This window comes from Oryzias latipes, chromosome 5 (genome assembly GCF_053564925.1).
Source record: "Oryzias latipes strain Hd-rR chromosome 5, Olatipes_Hd-rR_3.1".
Taxonomy (NCBI): domain Eukaryota; kingdom Metazoa; phylum Chordata; class Actinopteri; order Beloniformes; family Adrianichthyidae; genus Oryzias; species Oryzias latipes.
Genome location: NC_136241.1, coordinates 1,565,198 through 1,583,222, shown reverse-complemented (window position 1 = coordinate 1,583,222; position 18,025 = coordinate 1,565,198). Strand labels below are relative to the sequence as shown.

The window sequence follows — 18,025 nt, the reverse complement described above, 5'->3', positions numbered from 1 at the left end:
GACAACTTGGATGGAAAAAACGAAACCAGAGCCGATTGCACTGCAAAGACGCACTCGGCAGCTGTAAAAAGTCAGGCTTGGATAGTGTTTCTGGATGGATTTGCATTCTTCGCCGTGGAATTTGACCCTTTCCGCATCTTTCTCTCAGAGGAGATGAATCATTTCCTGACTGGAATTATTTCCCACTCCTCCCAGGTGGTGATCATGGAGGTACAGGGCCTGAAATCCCTGGCTCCAAACAGGATTGTTTACTGCACTATGGAGGTGGAAGGAGGCGAGAAACTCCAAACCGACCAAGCAGAGGCATCCAAGCCAACGTAAGTTGTCTTTTGCATCCTTTTCTTTAGGCAAATGTGTTTATTGTCTAGTCTATCACACTAAACTGTCAGCTATTCCACATTACAGTTTTACAACAACAAAAAAAAGTTTAAACAGAACAACCAGGTCCAGTGGCTTAGAGAAAACTATTTTTCAGAACAAGAAAAGATTCTGTCAGAACAGCTATAGCTGTTGTTACAATGGGCGTAAATACAGAGATGTGACTAAAATAAAAACTCAAATAAATGGAGACAAGCTTCAGGTAAATATGTCATCATTTAAAGTAAAATACAAAATTCAATTTGCAATTTGATCATGCAATTTGAAACAGCATTTTGCAATTGACAAACTTTAAAATAATCGTAAAATATCTCCAAATCTGTTGCATTTTAATCTGCCATCGTGTTTTTGTGTGAAAATTCAATTCAATTTTATTTGTATAGCCCAAAATCACAACAACAGTCGTCTCGATGGGCTTTGAAGTGAAACATGAACTCAAAAGGATCATGAATACAAAGAGTTCAATAGAAAAATACTAAAATGAACTAACAAACTGACTAAGCTATACTGGCATCCCTGCCCTTAGACCCCCCTTCGCGGTAAGGAAAAACTCCTAAAAAAAAACGGATTCCGGAAAAAACGAAGAAACCTCAGGGGTGCCCACATGAAGGAGGGATCCTCCCCCAGGACAGACAGGCGATATACCAGAACTCTTAGAGAAGAATTAACTTATCTAAATCTACAACTACATATTTCAAGTCCAGCAGACGAGCCTCATCCAGCCGTGGTTGTGGGGACAGTCAAAGGCGCGAGTCGAGCCGGAGACAGGAACCACAGCCAGTCGTAGGAGCAGGAGCAGAGATGAGGTACTCGGTCAGGCACAGAGCAGAGACGAGCCAGAGATGAGCCAGAGGCAGGATCCACAGCCAGGTGTAGGAGCAGGAGCAAAGGCAAGGTAGACGGTCAGGAACTGGAGCACGGATGAGCCAACTGGAGTCTGGAAGCACTCCCACTCCCCAGGAGGGGAGAGGAAAAGAGGGACAATACATGAATCGCACTGCACCAAACAGAGGCATGGAGAACTAAATGATAAATTATGATCAAGAATGGAGGAGAGGAAGGGTAGAAGTAGAAGAGAAAAGAGGACAGAACCCCGGAGCACCATAGTTACCCCAGCTTCAACTTCTAGCAGCCTTAAAACAAATACCGTAATTTCCGGACTACAAGCCGCTACTTTTTTCCTGCGCTTACAGCCCTGCGGCTTATTCAGTGACGCGGCTAATTTATGGTTTTAATTAGCGGCCGCCATGTACGTACTTTCGAACTCAGTGAATAGTTTGAATTCTCTATCTAACACCAAGCACAAGGCATTTATATTCAACACACCTCTAAGCAGCCAAACAGCATGGACTTGACTTCAGGTCTTAGACACTTCAGTCATGGTTCAACAAAACGAAACACGCATGCCCGGCCGCATCCCAGAATCCTTTGGTGCCATTAGACCCAACGTGCACGTGATCGCCGCTACAATATGATGCAGCTTTCAAGTTAAAAGCAATTGTTAAAAGCAGCGTAAAAAAGTCCACCGTCACCAACGGGTTTGGAAAAGCCGGTTTGCTGCGTGACGGAGAGAACAGCGCATGGAGTGAATTTACACTCCATTTACGGTTTCTAAGGAAACCGTAAAAGCGTAATTTTGCTTTGAAAAACTCACAGCCTCCGTGTGAGCTGGAGACATCTTCTCCTGCTGATTGAGCTGCGGGGCCGATGGCAGTCTGAAGGCTCCCACACGTAACAACGCACCCGCCCCTCATACACAAAACGTACAGTATTAAGTCCGATTGCTTTGCACAGAAACGATTTGCTCCATCCACCGGCGCAACGGGGACGAAGTGCTCCTCCCTGAAGCCGCCCTGGCCAGAGGTGTCGGAGTAGATAGGAAGGGGAGACAAGGAGCGCGCGGGGCGGGAGCGGAGCGCAGAGGCGTCCGCGGAGTGCAGAGGCTTCTGAATTCTGACGCACGCGCCGCACTGAGGCGCGCGTATCACGCTGAGGCGCGCGCTTTTCAGTCGCCGCTGCTGTATTTTACCGGTGTGTTTTTTAACCAGCCCTGTTACTCCCATAACGCTGCCGCGACACAAGCGGAAGGAGAGCTGTACCCGTTCACCCCTCCATGCACTGCTGATACTTGCTCATTCTTAAACATGTACAACAGAATGGCGAGCCGGGCATTGGCCCCGCCTTTAGCCCCTAAGACTCATGGGAAATGTGGAATCGCGGATGTAAATTTCCTCATCATAACTGAGGGATGTAATGTTGATTATATGGTTACTGTTTGTAATTTTATGTATGATACCTAGATTGTCAATAAGTAAAAAAAAATGAAATAAAAACACCATAACTGAGGAACTTGTGAACAGAATAGAGGTCCATGCTGTTTGACAGATGTCGATACACTCAAATACATGAGCCAGAGGCAAAACTGGCACCACCCACAATGTGCTAATGAATTGCACTCACTCTGGGATGCTGGGCGTGATCTGTCAGGATGACACTATCGCCTAACTCATGCGCGGCTTGTACTCTGACGCGGCTTGTGTATGTATAAAACTAATTAAACATGTGAAAATGAGTAATGGGTAATCGGGTGCGCTTTGTAGTCCGGAATTTACGGTAGTTATTGTTATTAAGTTTAATTTAAACCCATTAACATTAAGTTAAATAATCTCTGAATACTAGCTAGTCTGATAATAAGCCTGTCCAAAGAGGAATGTTTTAAGTCTAACTTTGAATGTAGAAACTGAGTCGGCCTCTCTTCCATGAGCTGGGAGTTTATTCCATAAAACAGGGGCTTGGTGACTAAACGCTCTACCTCCAACCGTACTTTTACTAATTCTAGGAACCACAAGCAGTCCTGCGTTTTGCGAGTGAAGTGTTCTCATTGGATGGTAAGGGACTATGAGGTTCTTAATATAGGACGGGGCCATTCCATGTAAGGCCTTATAGGTTAACAGGAGGATCTTGAACTTGATTCTGGAATCAACTGGGAGCCAGTGAAGTAAACTAACACAGGAGTGATGTGATCTCTTCTGCTTGTTCCTGCTAACAATCTAGCTGCTGCGTTCTGAACAAGCTGGAGACTTCTTAAGGAACTCTTAGGACACGCTGCTAACAAGGAGTTACAGTAATCCAGCCTCGACGTAACAAATGCATGGATGAGTTTTTCAGCATCACTCTTAGAAAGTATATTTCTGATCTTAGCAATATTCCGCAGGTGAAAAAAGGCAGTTCTGCACGCCTGAGATATGTGAGCCTTAAATGATAAATCCTGGTCAAATAAAACCCCAAGGTTTCTAACTGGGGAATTTGAGGCTATACTTATGCCATCCAGGGAGACAATCTGAGCAGACAGAGTATCTCTGAGGTTTTTAGGACCTAGTATAATGACCTCAGTTTTTTCTGGGTTCAAGAGGAGATAATTAATTGTCATCCAGGTCTTGATGTCTCTGATGCAGGCGTTCACTTTCTCTATATCCTCATTCTGGTCAGGTTTCATGGATAAATACAACTGCGTATCATCGGCATAACAATGAAAATTAATGCTGTGTTTCCTGATTATGTTTCGTAGGGGTAGCATATAAAGCGTAAACAGAATGGGTCCTAAGACTGAGCCCTGTGGGACTCCATAGTTGACTCAAGTGCACTGAGAGGAATGTCCATTTACATTAACGAAGTGATACCTATCGGACAGATAGGATTTAAACCGCTGGAGAGCAGATCCTCTGATCCCTATGTCCTGCTCTAATCTATGGAGTAAAATAATGTGGTCGATAGTGTCAAAGGCTGCACTGAGGTCTAACAGGACCAGAATAGAAACTAGTCCCTTTTCTGAGGCCAATAACAAGTCATTAAAGACTCTAACTAGTGCAGTTTCCGTACTGCGGTGGAAAGTCTTCAAAGTGGCTGTTGTCCTGAAGGTGGCAGTAAAGCTGCCTAACTACAACTCTTTCTAGGATTTTAGAAATAAAAGGCAGGTTTGATATCGGTCTATAGTTGGCCAAGATGCTAGGATCCAAACTGGGCTTTTTCAGAAGAGGTTTAACAACTGCATATTTAAAAGACTTTGGCACGTAACCCGTTTCCAGAGAGGTATTTATCATTGTTAATATGGAATCATTAATTAGGGGAAAAGTTTCTTTAAAAAGTCTAGTGGGAATTGGGTCTAACAGACACTTTGAGGATTTGGAGGACGTAATAATTGATCTTATTTCCGCTTGATCCACAATAGTGAAGCAGTCTAATGTTACAGAGGTTTCTATGGATGCCTCCACTTCTACCGCTACAGCCTGTTCTGGGCTGATAGTAGGAATAACTTGATTTAACTTATGTCTAATATTTGAGATTTTACTATCAAAAAATGTAAGAAAATCATCAGAGCTGAGAGAAACAGGAACATGTGGTTCTACTGAGCTCTGACTGCGAGTTAATTTAGCAATAGTGCTAAAAAGAAATCTTGGATTGTTTCCATTCTCTGATATTAAGGTTGAATAGTACTGGCTTCTAGCTCTACGCAGAGCTTTTTTATAATTTAATAGGCTATGTTTCCAGATATCCAGAGACTGCTCTGAACCGGAGCGGCGCCATTCTCTTTCCATCTTGTTTAAGAGAACGAGTTTCAGCGTTAAACCACGGTGCTACTCGGTTTTGTCTAACAAACTTAGGTTTCAAGGGGGCAACAACATCAAGTGTACTCCTGAGGGCTTGTAAGGCATCATTAACAAAGTGGTCATTTATACTAGGACTGATGCTATGGGAGCTGGTCTCAGAGTATTTTCTCAGAATATCACTAAGTACTGGCTGAACTGTGTGTTTAAACTCAGACACAGAACGGTCAGTTAAGGTTCTTCTAAGCTGTTTCTTATTCACTGGGACAGAAGGATGTTCCAGTGTAAGCTGGAAGGTAATCATAAAGTGATCAGAAATGATGGGGTTAAGAGGAAGGACACTCAGCTGGCTGATCTCTATCCCATGGGTTAGAACAAGGTCCAGGGTGTGCTTATGACAGTGAGTGGTTCATTCACACTTTGGGTGAAACCAACATCATCTAATAAAGCTGCAAAAGCATTTCCTAGACAGTCACTGGGGTCATCAACATGAATATTAAAATCCCCTATTATTATAGTTTGATCAGAATCTAAGACAATAGTCGATAGGAAGTCGGAAAACTCAGTTAAAAATTCTGAATATGGGCCGGGGGGGCGATAAATAATTATGAGTAAAACAGGTTTTCGAGTCTTCCTGTTTGGGTGACTTAAAGACAATATGATGCTTTCAAATGAATTATAAGCATTTTTAACTTTAGGGCTGAGAAGTAAGCTAGACTGTGATATTACTGCCAAACCACCTCCTTTCCCTGAAATCCTGGATGTCTAATAGTTAGCATAAGTGGGGAGGGTTGCTTCATTCAATCTAACATAGTCATCCTGTTGGAGCCAAGTTTCGGTTAAGGCTAGAAGACTAAGGTTGTTATCAATGATTAACTCATTGACTAAGAGGGACTTGGAGGAAATGGATCGAATGTTTAATAAACCGCATTTAATGACATCATAATTCTGCTTGTGAGAACTGCCGTCTGTCACTTTAAGGTTTCTATGACGCGCTCCTTTCATTTGTCTTTCAGCACATAAGCTAAAGCTAGGACCTGCTTGACTTTCCCTGCATGGGTTTTGCACCAGCACTAACCCTAAAGGAGGCTCAGAGGAGCGTTTTTCACCTGACTGTAGCCGCTGGGAGCTCCACGTATCTAACTTCAGAAGAGCCTATAAACAGAGTTGAGGGTTCAGCGGGTGTGTCGCTGAGGGGGGAGAACCTATTATTAACGTGGAGTCTCGGGTGCTCTAAGTTTTTGCGTTTAGCAATATGTTTCCTCCCAACCGGTGCAAACCCCTGTGTGTCTCCCGGCTGTTGGGAGGGCGCTGGGGTGCTAACTAAGTTAGCCCTGGTAGCCCGGCCCGCGCTACGAGCAACGACCTGGCTAGCCGGCTTAGCTTCCACTGTGCGGAGCCGCGCTTCTAACTGCTCCAGCCTGGCCTCCAAGTCTAACGCAAGACTACACTTAACACACCTACCGCTATCTTCACTAAAGGAGGCAGGATCCTCACTAAACATAAGGCACATTGAGCAGGAGAAAGGAGGAAAGGCGGAAGGACTGGTGGCCATGCTAGGTTCTAAGCTAAGGCTAGCGGTGTTTAGGTAAAGAGAAGTGGTTTATTTAGCAAAATGAGAAAAGTGAACAGCAAGCAGTTTAACAGTGGTGTATTCGATACTAAAAGGTGCTAGATGTGAATACTAAACCAGATAGCCCTTAGAGTAAGCAATACCAAACAAGAGAAGAGCAGTCAGACAAGACTAGCACTGGAAAAGGCTCACCCGGAAATGACGTCAGCAGTCAGCAGCCTTCCAACAACTGTGACATCACCAACTATAATGTAAACTCTAATACAAAGAAATACTGAAACATTTCCAATAGATCTGAGATTTTCTTTCATTCACAAACAGCAGGTCAAACAGACTTTTTAAACAGATTTTGGCATTAACTCAAAAACGTGCTTTGTAACAACAACAAAAGATACAGACCACGGATGTTAAAACACGAAAGCTCCTCACCATGCATGGAGGGATCCATCCCAAATCCAGCACCCTGAGACTGTATGCTAGCCGCAAGGAAGGATGCCGAGGACTAGTGAGTGTGGAAGCCACTATCCAGGATGAAACATCCAAGATCCATGAATACATCAAGCTCAAGGCCACAACTGACAGTGTCCTCAGTGAATGTCTCAGGCAATGGAGAGCAGAGGATACAGTGCTGGAGGAAAGATCCTCATGGGAGGACAAACCCCTGCATGGGATGTACCACCAGACCATAACTGAAGTGGCTGATATCAAGAAGTCCTACCAATGGCTAGAAAGGGCTGGCCTACAGGACAGCACTGAAGCACTCATCCTGGCAGCTCAGGAACAAGCCCTGAGCACCAGAGCAATAGAGGCTCAGATCTATCACACCAGACAAGACCCAAGGTGTAGATGTACCACACCAGACAAGACCCAAGGTGTAGATCTACCACACCAGACAAGACCCAAGGTGTAGATCTACCACACCAGACAAGACCCAAGGTGTAGATCTACCACACCAGACAAGACCCAAGGTGTAAATCTACCATACCACACAAGACCCAAGGTGTAGGCTGTGCAAAGAGGCGCCTGAAACAATCCAGCACATAACTGCAGGGTGTAAGATGCAGGCAGGTAAAGCATACATGGAGCGCCACAATCAAGTGGCTGATATAATATACAGGAACATGTGTGCAGAATATGAACTGGAAACCCCAAGGTCAAAATGGGACACACCTCCAAAGGTGGTAGAGAATGAGAGGGCAAAGATCCTGTGGGACTTCCAGATTCAGACTGATAGGATTGTAATGGGGAACCAACCAGACATTGTAGTGGTGGATAAAGAACAGAGGAAAGCCGTTGTGGTGGATGTGGCAGTGCCAAGCGATGGAAACATCAGGAAGAAGGAACATGAGAAACTGGAGAAATACCAGGGACTCAGAGAAGAACTGGAGAAAGCCTGGAAAGTGAAGGTGACAGTGGTGCCTGTGGTAATTGGAGCACTCGGGGCAGTAACCCCCAAGCTGGAGGAGTGGCTACAACAGATCCCTGGAAAGACCTCAGACCTCTCAGTCCAGAAAAGAACAGGAACAGCTAAGATACTGCAGGACCCTCAAGCTCCCAGGCCTCTGGTAGAGGACCCCAGCTTGGGTGAGAAACCACCCGCGGAGGGTGAGAGAGGCGTTTTTTTTAATATATATTAAAAACCTCCACATATTGAAATTTTTTAAGGCATTGAATGTTGTTAGCAATTTAATCTCCTTAGGTACTGAGTTCAACACACCTGTGCTTCTTACAAATGAGTCTGACTTCCTGCATAGAGGAAATATATTCATTATAGTAATATGTACTAAAACACTAAGATTTGATTATAACTGTAGTTGCTCTCACAAATTGTTAGAAGCAGAGATTATGCGAGTGAAGGATGATGGGAAGTTGTGGTACAAACACTTTTTGACTGAGAGATTTCTAATTCAGTCCATTAGAAATAAAAATGTATGCTTTAGCTAACGGGTCAAAGCAGTAAGCCCCTTCCTTCATAATGAAATTACCATATATGTGCCCGACATTATTCTGTCTGGTTGTGTTGTTTTAAGGCCGTCTTCACTGAAGAGGAGAAAGCCCGTCCTCCTGCTTCTCCTTCTTCAGCAGCCCGGAACACGACAGACAGGTCCATGAAACATTGATGGAAATGAGAGCTATTTTTGGCCAGGACATCTTCCTCTCATCTTCCTAATTCTACAGCCATTTTCTGAAGAGGGAGTTTGAGAGAGAATGGTGAAGGGTTGATGTGTGCGACATTGTGTGCGACATTGTGTGATGCGGCGACGTAAATCTGATGAGGAAAATCCAAACTTTCACAGAGAAGAGGGCATATGAAAGTATGGTAAAGGTTTGATTCCATGAGGTAAAAAAACAGAGTTAAAACAATGGAAACGTGACTGCATGTATGCAGCAAAGTACAGAAAGTTCTCACATGTTCAGGCATGGATACACACATACGCACACATTACATGGATGTTATTCTGCCGTACAGTAATTAGATGTGTTCTCAGACTGGCTTCTCAGCTGTTTACCTCTAAGGTCTTTGATGAAGGAGGTCAAAAGTCCATTTAGCTGTTAGGTTTTTGTCATTTGACCTCCTTGAGTGCGCGCAGGGTTTCATAGGTTTTGGGGAAAAGGGCCATCAGAGTGCCATGCCATCATGTCCATTATTAGACCTTCCACTGAGCAGCAAGGTCGTCTTCATGCCAGAACAGTTGCTTCACGTGAAATCAACAGAGCTCTGACAAGGAATTCATCAAGCAGCATCTCTGTTTTCCGCAGCTCCAGCCTCTTTCTAACTATGGAGAAGCAAACATTATGCAATGGCTGCATGTCTGAGGCTGGAAAGTGGAAAAATGATCTCTCACCTCGCTTCAGTCAGTGCCAGAACTCCAGCGTTTTGCTGCTCTGGCTTCATGAGGACCCACATGCTGGACGCCGTGCACGGCAGCGAGGCGTGTTAAAAGCACATGTTTTCTAACGTAATGATGATTTGTCTTGCTAAAGCTGGATTTGTAATTAGCAAGTTGCCACCTTACCGTTGGACTGCCATCATCTAAATACAACGTGAAGTGCTTTTTTCTGCACAGTGGTATCTTGCGGGCAGACTGATGAGTAGATCAACCTCATTCTATCTATTTCTAATGAAATTAATTACAAAATCAGTACATTTCCCATCAAATCTGTATTTGAGTTATATATACTTCATAGACTGAGTGTTTTCTTGAGAAGGATTTCTAGTTAAAATATTTAAAAAGGGCCTTCCTTCAAGGATGTTGCTGAATTCAAAAACACACCAGTAATGACTGATCTCTGAGCTGCAGATTCATAAAGGTTGTGTTTGATCAAAAGTTTGTTGATCTTAACAATTTTCAACAAGAACAGCTATAAATTATTATGTTTAAAGATAGCAGGTGTGTATTTTGATAAGAAATTAGCTAGACTGTGTGTGTTTTCTCACTCAGAGTGTTATCTTGGCTTTGACATACTGCAAATCCCTTTGACTGTTTTTGGGGTTTTTTTGTGCAAACATAGCCATTTCCTCCGTTTGGTTCTGATTATTTCTGTCCCAGTGAAATAACTTACTTTCATAGTAAACTATATCCATATATATGATCATATATAACCTTTGGCACACAAAATTACTTTTTGATGAATTATGAGTTATTTTCCTGAACTCTTTTCCTACCCGGGAGTCAGACGACTCGATCTCCGAGACGCCACATTTCGGTCCTCACGGTTACCGCCCATTTCATGATGTCAAAGATCCAGAGGAGAAGGAGTCAGCTCTGGAGGAGGTTGTGGAGTGCAGGAGGAACAGATCTGCAGACAGCCCCACTGTGGAACAGCACCTCGGCTTCGATTTTACCCACAATCCCCAGATGCTGACCGGGGTTCTCAAAGTTCCCAGAAAATTAACTCAAAGGGTGCAAACGGGTCCCCGACGGCTTCTGTGTCCTGACCAACAGCGCAGACAACGTGCTCCGCCTTTACAAGCTCCCACCCGAGATTTACAGCTCTGTAAGATGGGGGCGCGCTCTCTAAGATGAGTCCGGTGCTGAGGACTGGCTGAAGGAGACGCCGTCTACTGCTGGTACCCCAACATGGACTCTCTGGGTCTGTTAGGGACCGGAGTTCATCCCAGACAGAATTGTGACAGCTAATGCAGACAACACCAGATGAACATTACAGGATTTATTGAAAGGATTAAATGGTGTATATTTTTTTCTAGCGCTTTACTACCTACAAGGCCCAAAGCGCTTTACAGTCATAGACCCATTCACCCAGTCACACACACATTAACACACTCATGGCAGCTACGCTGCCGAACACTGGCGCCAACCTCCCACCAGAGGCAAGGTGGGGTTCAGTGTCTTGCCCAAGGACACTTCGACACATCGTTGTGCAAGGCGGGAATCGAACCTGCAATCGACCTCCCTACCGCTGCACCACTTTCTTTTCTCTTTGAAGCGTCATCAATCTGTATCAAAAATCCTCTTCACTTTCATGTGGATTATTTTCCTGGAGACACGACCGCCTTTCCGTCTTTGCTCAGTGATCCACGTTCAAATCAGTTCTTCTAATTCGTCACTCGCTTTCTTTGCACATCCTCTAGGAAATTGTTTCCTCCTTTTTCTTCTCAATATCACCTGCGCCATTCTCAGAAACCTTTAGGATCCACCCCAAAATGTCGTGCAGATTTACACCAGAATGTTCTTTGGCATACGCCACCACAAAATGTTCAAATGCTAAATGGAATGAGCATGTCTTGGCCATTGCTACACAACACAAATACCACGCCTGAACACTATTAGTCACCAGCTTATAAAGTAATGAGCCCCTGTTAGACCCGGTATTTTTAATAATTTTTTTTAACCTTTATTTAACCAGCTAAGCTATTGGGAACATGTTCTTATTCACAACTACGACCTAGGAAGTGGAGAAATACAAAGGTAGACAAAAGCACATCACAATATATACAACAATTTACATCAAGAAAACTATTCAGTCAAAAAGAATTATGGAAAATGTACAAAGGGTTAATACATTTTTAGTGAAAACGTGCAAGATTCAGTCAGTACATTAATTAAAAGGTTTTAAAAGCTGAGATTGATACAAAGGTGCTTAGTTTTAGTCATTTTTGAAGGACATTCCAGTCTTTTGCTGCTGCATGTTAGACAAATAATTCTCCATATTTGAATTTATTTTAGGACCATTAAGCATTGTAAGCTGGGCTGAGCGTGTGCTATAGGGAATCAGAGAGGGTCGTAGCAAATGGCAACGATAGGGTGGAGTCAGACCCATTAAACTGTTATGGATAAACAGATATCAGCGGGGTTTTCTTCAGTTTTGTAAAGATGACCACTTTACTGCAGAATACAAACAACAGTGATTAGTGTGAAAGTAGGTATTTATTATGAAATTAGAAGCTGATCCATAAATGATATCACCATAGTCGAGCATCGGTAGGACCATCATCTGGACCAAGGCCCTTCTTCTGTGGTGTGAGAATGATAGATAACTAGACAACCAGATGCTCTGATATTTGGATTCAGGAACTTGTTCAAGAAAAGTCCCATTTGAAGTGGTGATTTTTGGAAATGCACACGATTGACAACAGCTTTTTCTTTCAAACCATATGACTTTGGTTCAGTTTGTGTTCAGTATGAGCCTTATGGACAACAAAGATTCCTGAAATGAGTTAAAACTCTCTTGACGTGAAGCTGCTACTGCCTCTGGGGATTGACCTGGTGTATAAAGAATTGTGTCGTCTGCAAAAAGATGAATGGATGACCCACGTCTTGCTGCAGATAATTGATTTATATAAATTTAGAACAGGGTAGGCCCTAAGATAGAGCCCTGTGGCACTCCACAGGTAGCAGGGAGAGATTGTGATATTAAAAGATCTGATTTTAGATACTGTGATCTGTTTGAATGATAGTTAGAAAACCAGCCAACTGAGCTATTTTAAACACCAATGTCTGCCAGTTTATTTCATAGAATAGAATGATCTACAGTATCAAATGCGTTGGCCAGATGTATGCTGCACAGAACAATTTTTTTTATCTAAGTTGTTTTATTTTGTCTAAGAGTCATTTCATTTAAGACTTTCAAGTTAGCTGTGATACAACCATGACCTGGTCGGACGCCACACTGGGTTGCGGTGATAGTGTCAAACAAATTGAGATGGGCTGATAACAGTTAGGGTCAGAATAATCTCCACCCATAAACATTGGATGGACAACTGCTGTTCAACGTGATTGTGGTATTTCAGCGGTTTCAAAAAACAGATTTATTATGTCTGGGGTCAAGATGACCATTGACGTGTTCTCCCTACCATGACAAAGGTGGATAAAGGTGGAAAAAGGTGGAAAGATTTCATGTAATCCATGGACACCAGTGAAGATCACAAATCATTGAAGAAAAAAGGTTCAGACCACTGTCTAGTGGGTCTAGATGACCCAACTCCCAATGTTAAAGTGCCTAGGATAGCACAAGGGTTAATTGGTGATGCTATAATAGATGCTGCAGTTTTATAAAAGAAAGGGTCCCTTTAAGATCCAGCTGGCTTATTTGGGTCAAGACTTAGCAGCCCTTCAAGAATGAGCTGTTCTGAGACTGACTGGAGCCTAAAGACAAACGTGTACTGATTACAGGAGGAGACAATAACTGAGTGTTTTTCTGCTGATCAAAGTATTTGTAGATTCATAGACATAGTCCGATTTTATGAAATGTTCATTAAAAGTATTAATCATTCATTCCTTGTCCAAAATTATTACATTGTGGGCTGATTGATAAAGGCAGTTGGGTTGAGGGCTTATTTTCGAGTTCTCCCTGTTTTCCAAAAATGTTTGGGGTTAGTTCCATTCAGGGGGAATTTGTTTTAAAAATAGCAGGACTTTCTAATGGCTTGTGTAGTTTTATACCTTCTTCATTGGAGACAGGACACAATTGGAAGATATATGGTAGTGTGATTTTAAAACGAAAGTGTTTTGCTGAGCACCACTAGCTCCACACAGAAAGTGGGCGTGTGCTTTAGCCTGGGGGCGGGGCTAACGGTGCAAACTCTTCCTGGAAGCGGCGGTGTGGGTACCGGATGTTCTCGGGTTGCCGGATGTTCTCGGGGTCCTTCGGGGTCCTTCGACCAATGATGACGTCACACTATTTGATTGGCTGTAAGTTGCCACGACCAATGAGTTAACGTCGCTAAGTTTTTTGAAAACTTTATTGACAATTGCGGTATCATACATTAACAATGACATTAACGTTAACAACGAACAATAACGATGTAATCAATATTGCCTCGAAGATCAGTCACCATTGCCAAATATAACATATTGACATAGAAAATAAAGAATAGAGGGGAAAAAAAGAAACAATGAACATAACACACAAATAAATAAAAACATAAGTAAAATAAAATAAAGGAACATAGAAAAAATCTAAGTAGTCTAATACTAGTTAAGTTAGGGGTACTCGAATAGTTTTTATTTCTGAACAAAACTAAGCAATTTCAAGCCATTCTTCTTTTTCATATAATGAAGTGATTGAAAGCAAAAACAGAGCTCTTTATTAAATGTTATAAAAGTGGTTTGGTCTTCAAAACTTGACCTCACCAAGATGGCGGTGCTCTCCTCCCATGAGGAACCACGTGATGTCTCCTCTAGTGATATAACTCATTGGAAGGACCCTGAAGGACCCCGAGAACATCCGGCAACCCGAGAACATCCGGTACCTACAGCGGTTCTCACTTCTCTATGGCACCCGGTCAGTTTGCAGGGCTCGACATAGCCATTTGTCCGCTGGCCCGGTCCTGTTTCTCGAGCAGTACGGACCACAAGACTTTATTTTTCACTTGTCCGCTCGGGCCACTAAAATATCTAACGGTTAATATATTTTTCACCTTTTTCAATAAAGTATATTTTGCAAAAACGTGTAGATTTACCTCGTCTTCATCGCTTTGAAAGTTTGACGTCCGCCATGATTGTTTTGGTCACGTGGTGCGCACGCATCTCCGCAACAGCGAACAGTATAACCAATGAGTTATATCACTAGAGGAGACACGCCCGCTTTAGAAGCCTGGCCGACGGTGGCGGAGCGTGACGCCATCTTGGTGAGGTCGACGACGCCCACATGACAATGATTTCTATTGCTTTTAGTGGTGTCTAAGTAGCTTTTATATACTATATATGTTTTTACAATTTATATATATTTATACATATATATGAATATATTATATTTTATGTATATAATATATATATAGATACATAATTTGTTGTTGTTAAAGAAGAGAAACAGTCAGCCTTAAAAGCTCAAACTTTAATGAAAAGGCATTGTTGCAGGACTTCTTACAAATAAAAAATTTATTACAAAGAATTTTAAAAAAATTATTTGTAAACATTTAGGAGTTTTAGACCTCTTTGACATGTAATTTAATTATTTAGAAAAACCCAACAATAAGTCAATAATAATAATAATAATAATAATAATAATAATAAATCAATAGTAAGTCAATACAAACAATAAATAATAGCAATACATACATAATAAGTCAATAAATAATAAAATATGAGTCTTTTAATATTATTATTAATAATAACAATAATAAAAATAATAATAATAATAATAATAATAATAAAATAAATATTCAAAAGAAGTCCAAAAGTGAACAATAAATTTACCCTAAAATAACAACAACAAAGAAAAATAATAGATTTATACTGATTCATGTGAGTGATCAATTTGTGTAACACAGATGTTATGGTGTCGGGTTTCAAGCAAACAGTCTGGCCTCTCATCAAAATGTGTTTCCACAAAATGTTTTGAACAGTCAGACTGTATTACTAGTTGGTACCACAGTGATCCATCTGGGTTAGCTCTTTTTATTGCTAAGATCCACTTTTTCCTTAAGTCTGAATAGTGAAAAGTTCAGTCACTGAGTCAGAAATGTATAAATCTATATTACTATAATAGCCTAGTATGCTGTATACAGGTTTAGCAAAATAAAATGTACATTTATGTTGACAGCAAATTCTCCGTACATCATGCAGCATGTTGATAATAACCCTGCAGCATCATGCATGTCAACATGTGTTCTATTAATAAAGCCCCTGCAGCATTAAAAGAAAAAAATTATCATACTTATACTTACACTTACACTCATACTTATACTTTCAATTATTTAATTTAATTAAGTAACTAAAGTAAATAAAAAGTAAATGTAACTTTGCAGCATTAACAAAAAGCAGAACCTCAAGGCAGTCAGAGCAAAACAGTAAATAAAACTTCTTAACTATTGATTAGGAACAAATGTGAAATAGCAGTGATTTTAGAAGCAGCATGAAAACTTCTTAACCAGTGTTACCTACTACACTGCAGTGCTCTCTTCAAAACATCTGAAACAGACTAGAGCAGATTTAAGTTTGATATGCTCCATTTTCAGTCATTGAAAAGTGTAGAAATAAGTGCTAGATGTCACCAGAATGCACCACATTAAAATTTCCCGGGGGGGGCATGCTGCGTCTGTCGCTTGGGTGCTGCCTCTGTGCCCAGAAATGTGAATGGATGAAAATACGGCATTGGGTTTTTTGTTTTGACTCCTTAAATGTAATGTTGGTTTTTATTATTTGCTTTGCATCTTCAATTGTATTGGTGATCTTTAAAATGTTTTGCGTCGAGTGATTTGTTGATGTTATTTGCACTCCAGGGTCATTTTTTCCATTTAAAATACTTGAACTGTTTTTTTCTCTAGGATTCATAAATACAATGTTGAACTTAAGCGAAAGCTCCACTGCAGGTGGGGTTTAAATAGAGGGAGTCACAGGGAGTGAAGCTGCTGAGGGTCCTGTGTTGTGTGTTTCAGCTGGGGAACCCAAGGGGACTTCACCACCACACACCCTCTGCCCGCCGTCAAGGTGAAGCTGTTCACAGAGAGCACAGGGGTTCTGGCTCTGGAGGACAAGGAGCTGGGCAGGGTAACTCTGCTGTTCCCACACACACAGACCTGATCCCACTGCAGCTGTGAGCCTGCAGTAAAAATAGCTCCTGAGTGCTCCTTTTCCTGAGAGCTTGTTTGGGTCTTTCTGAAGCGACAACACCACAAATGGAACACCTCCACTGGTACAGGCATACATTTGGTGTCAGTTTTGCATTTAGATTTTAGATGAAACTGGTCCATGTTAATGTTCCTGCATGCTGACGCAGCCTGGCTTAAATGTCAAGAGAGATCAAGGGCTAATCTGGTTGACACCTTGTGTTTACTTGTGTAAAGTTGACAGGCTGTTAAGGAAGGTGATGCTGCCGGAGTTTGGGCAGCAGCCCCTCAGATATCTGTGAGGTAGCAGTGACCTTGGCTGTGATGAAGCTCTTTGATCTCCCCCTGCAGCAGACTAGGCAGGAAGGCAGGCTTCCTCAAAGCTCTTTAAATAAGCAAAGAGAGATTAGGCCTCCTCTTCAGGGAGGCAGAGCACAGCACTGCTCTGTTACTCCACCTAAACTCATCTTACTGTTGAGACCAGCACCGTTTGCAGGGACGGACTTCTGCATTTTAGAGCTGCAACGGGATCAGATACCGAGTTTCCTGGATGTCAGATAATTCCCATTTATAGCTTGGGTTTTCTTCTTTTTCTTTATGCAGGTTGTCCTCCACCCAACACCTAACAGCCCCAAACAGTCAGAGCTTCACAAGATGACTGTTACCAAAGCTTGCCCTGACCAAGATCTCAAGATCAAGCTGGCCATACGGATGGACAAACCCCAGAACATGAAACACTGCGGGTGAGACACGGCCTGTCGAGTAGGGAGCGTTCTGCCGCCCTCTGCTTTCCTTTTTCCTCCAGAAATGCAGCCCTGCCAGTTCCTTGGCCTCATTTCTATTCACATGCTGTGGAAAAATGCCATGAAGTGCACTACTCCCTCTGGTGGATGCCAGAGTGCAGAATTCCTTTTTTGTCTTAATCACAAAGAGCTAACAAATTTAATGAAATCAGTGTTAATGAAATGTCACATACGTAACCTTGATGCCACTGAGCAAAATCAGGGACTAAAAAAGGTGTTGCTTGGAAAGTGAACGTGAACTGAGATATTCTGATAAGATTTCCTGTGTGACATTCAGCTGCTTTTCTCTTAATTCTGACATGGAGTCCTGCCGTTAAACTGTGTTTGAACACTGCTTTGACAGGTATCTGTGGGCTTTCGGGAAAAACGTTTGGAAGCGCTGGAAGAAGCGATTCTTTGTCCTTGTGCAGGTAGGCTGCTGCAGAAAATAGTGTTGTTACTCTTTAAATAAGGGGCATTTGATGTGACCGGAATAGAAAGTGGACGCTTTTTTTAACCAGCTGTTTTTCTGCTGCACTTTTCATACAGATTGTAGTTCAAAGTGTTTTCCAGGAGCCTTAAAGACCAGTCAGTTCATTTTAAAAATCCTTGAAAAATGTCATAAAACCACATCAAAGCCACTTGGAAAACTCTAAAGTACTGTAATGAACAAAAG

At 42.1% G+C, this 18,025-nt stretch overlaps 1 protein-coding gene across 19 annotated transcripts in view; it reads left to right on the top strand.

Annotated features, from left to right (window-relative positions):
* cadpsb (Ca2+-dependent activator protein for secretion b) overlaps positions 1 to 18,025 on the top strand; it is a 104,492-nt gene that overhangs the window by 43,747 nt on the left and 42,720 nt on the right. For all 19 annotated transcript variants that reach the window (XM_078946772.1, XM_078946765.1, XM_078946770.1 and 16 more), the window contains exons 6-9: positions 196 to 317; positions 16,397 to 16,508; positions 17,171 to 17,310; positions 17,714 to 17,780. In XM_078946772.1, coding sequence (XP_078802898.1) covers positions 196 to 317; positions 16,397 to 16,508; positions 17,171 to 17,310; positions 17,714 to 17,780 — 441 coding nt within the window. The remainder of the gene's footprint in view (positions 1 to 195; positions 318 to 16,396; positions 16,509 to 17,170; positions 17,311 to 17,713; positions 17,781 to 18,025) is intronic.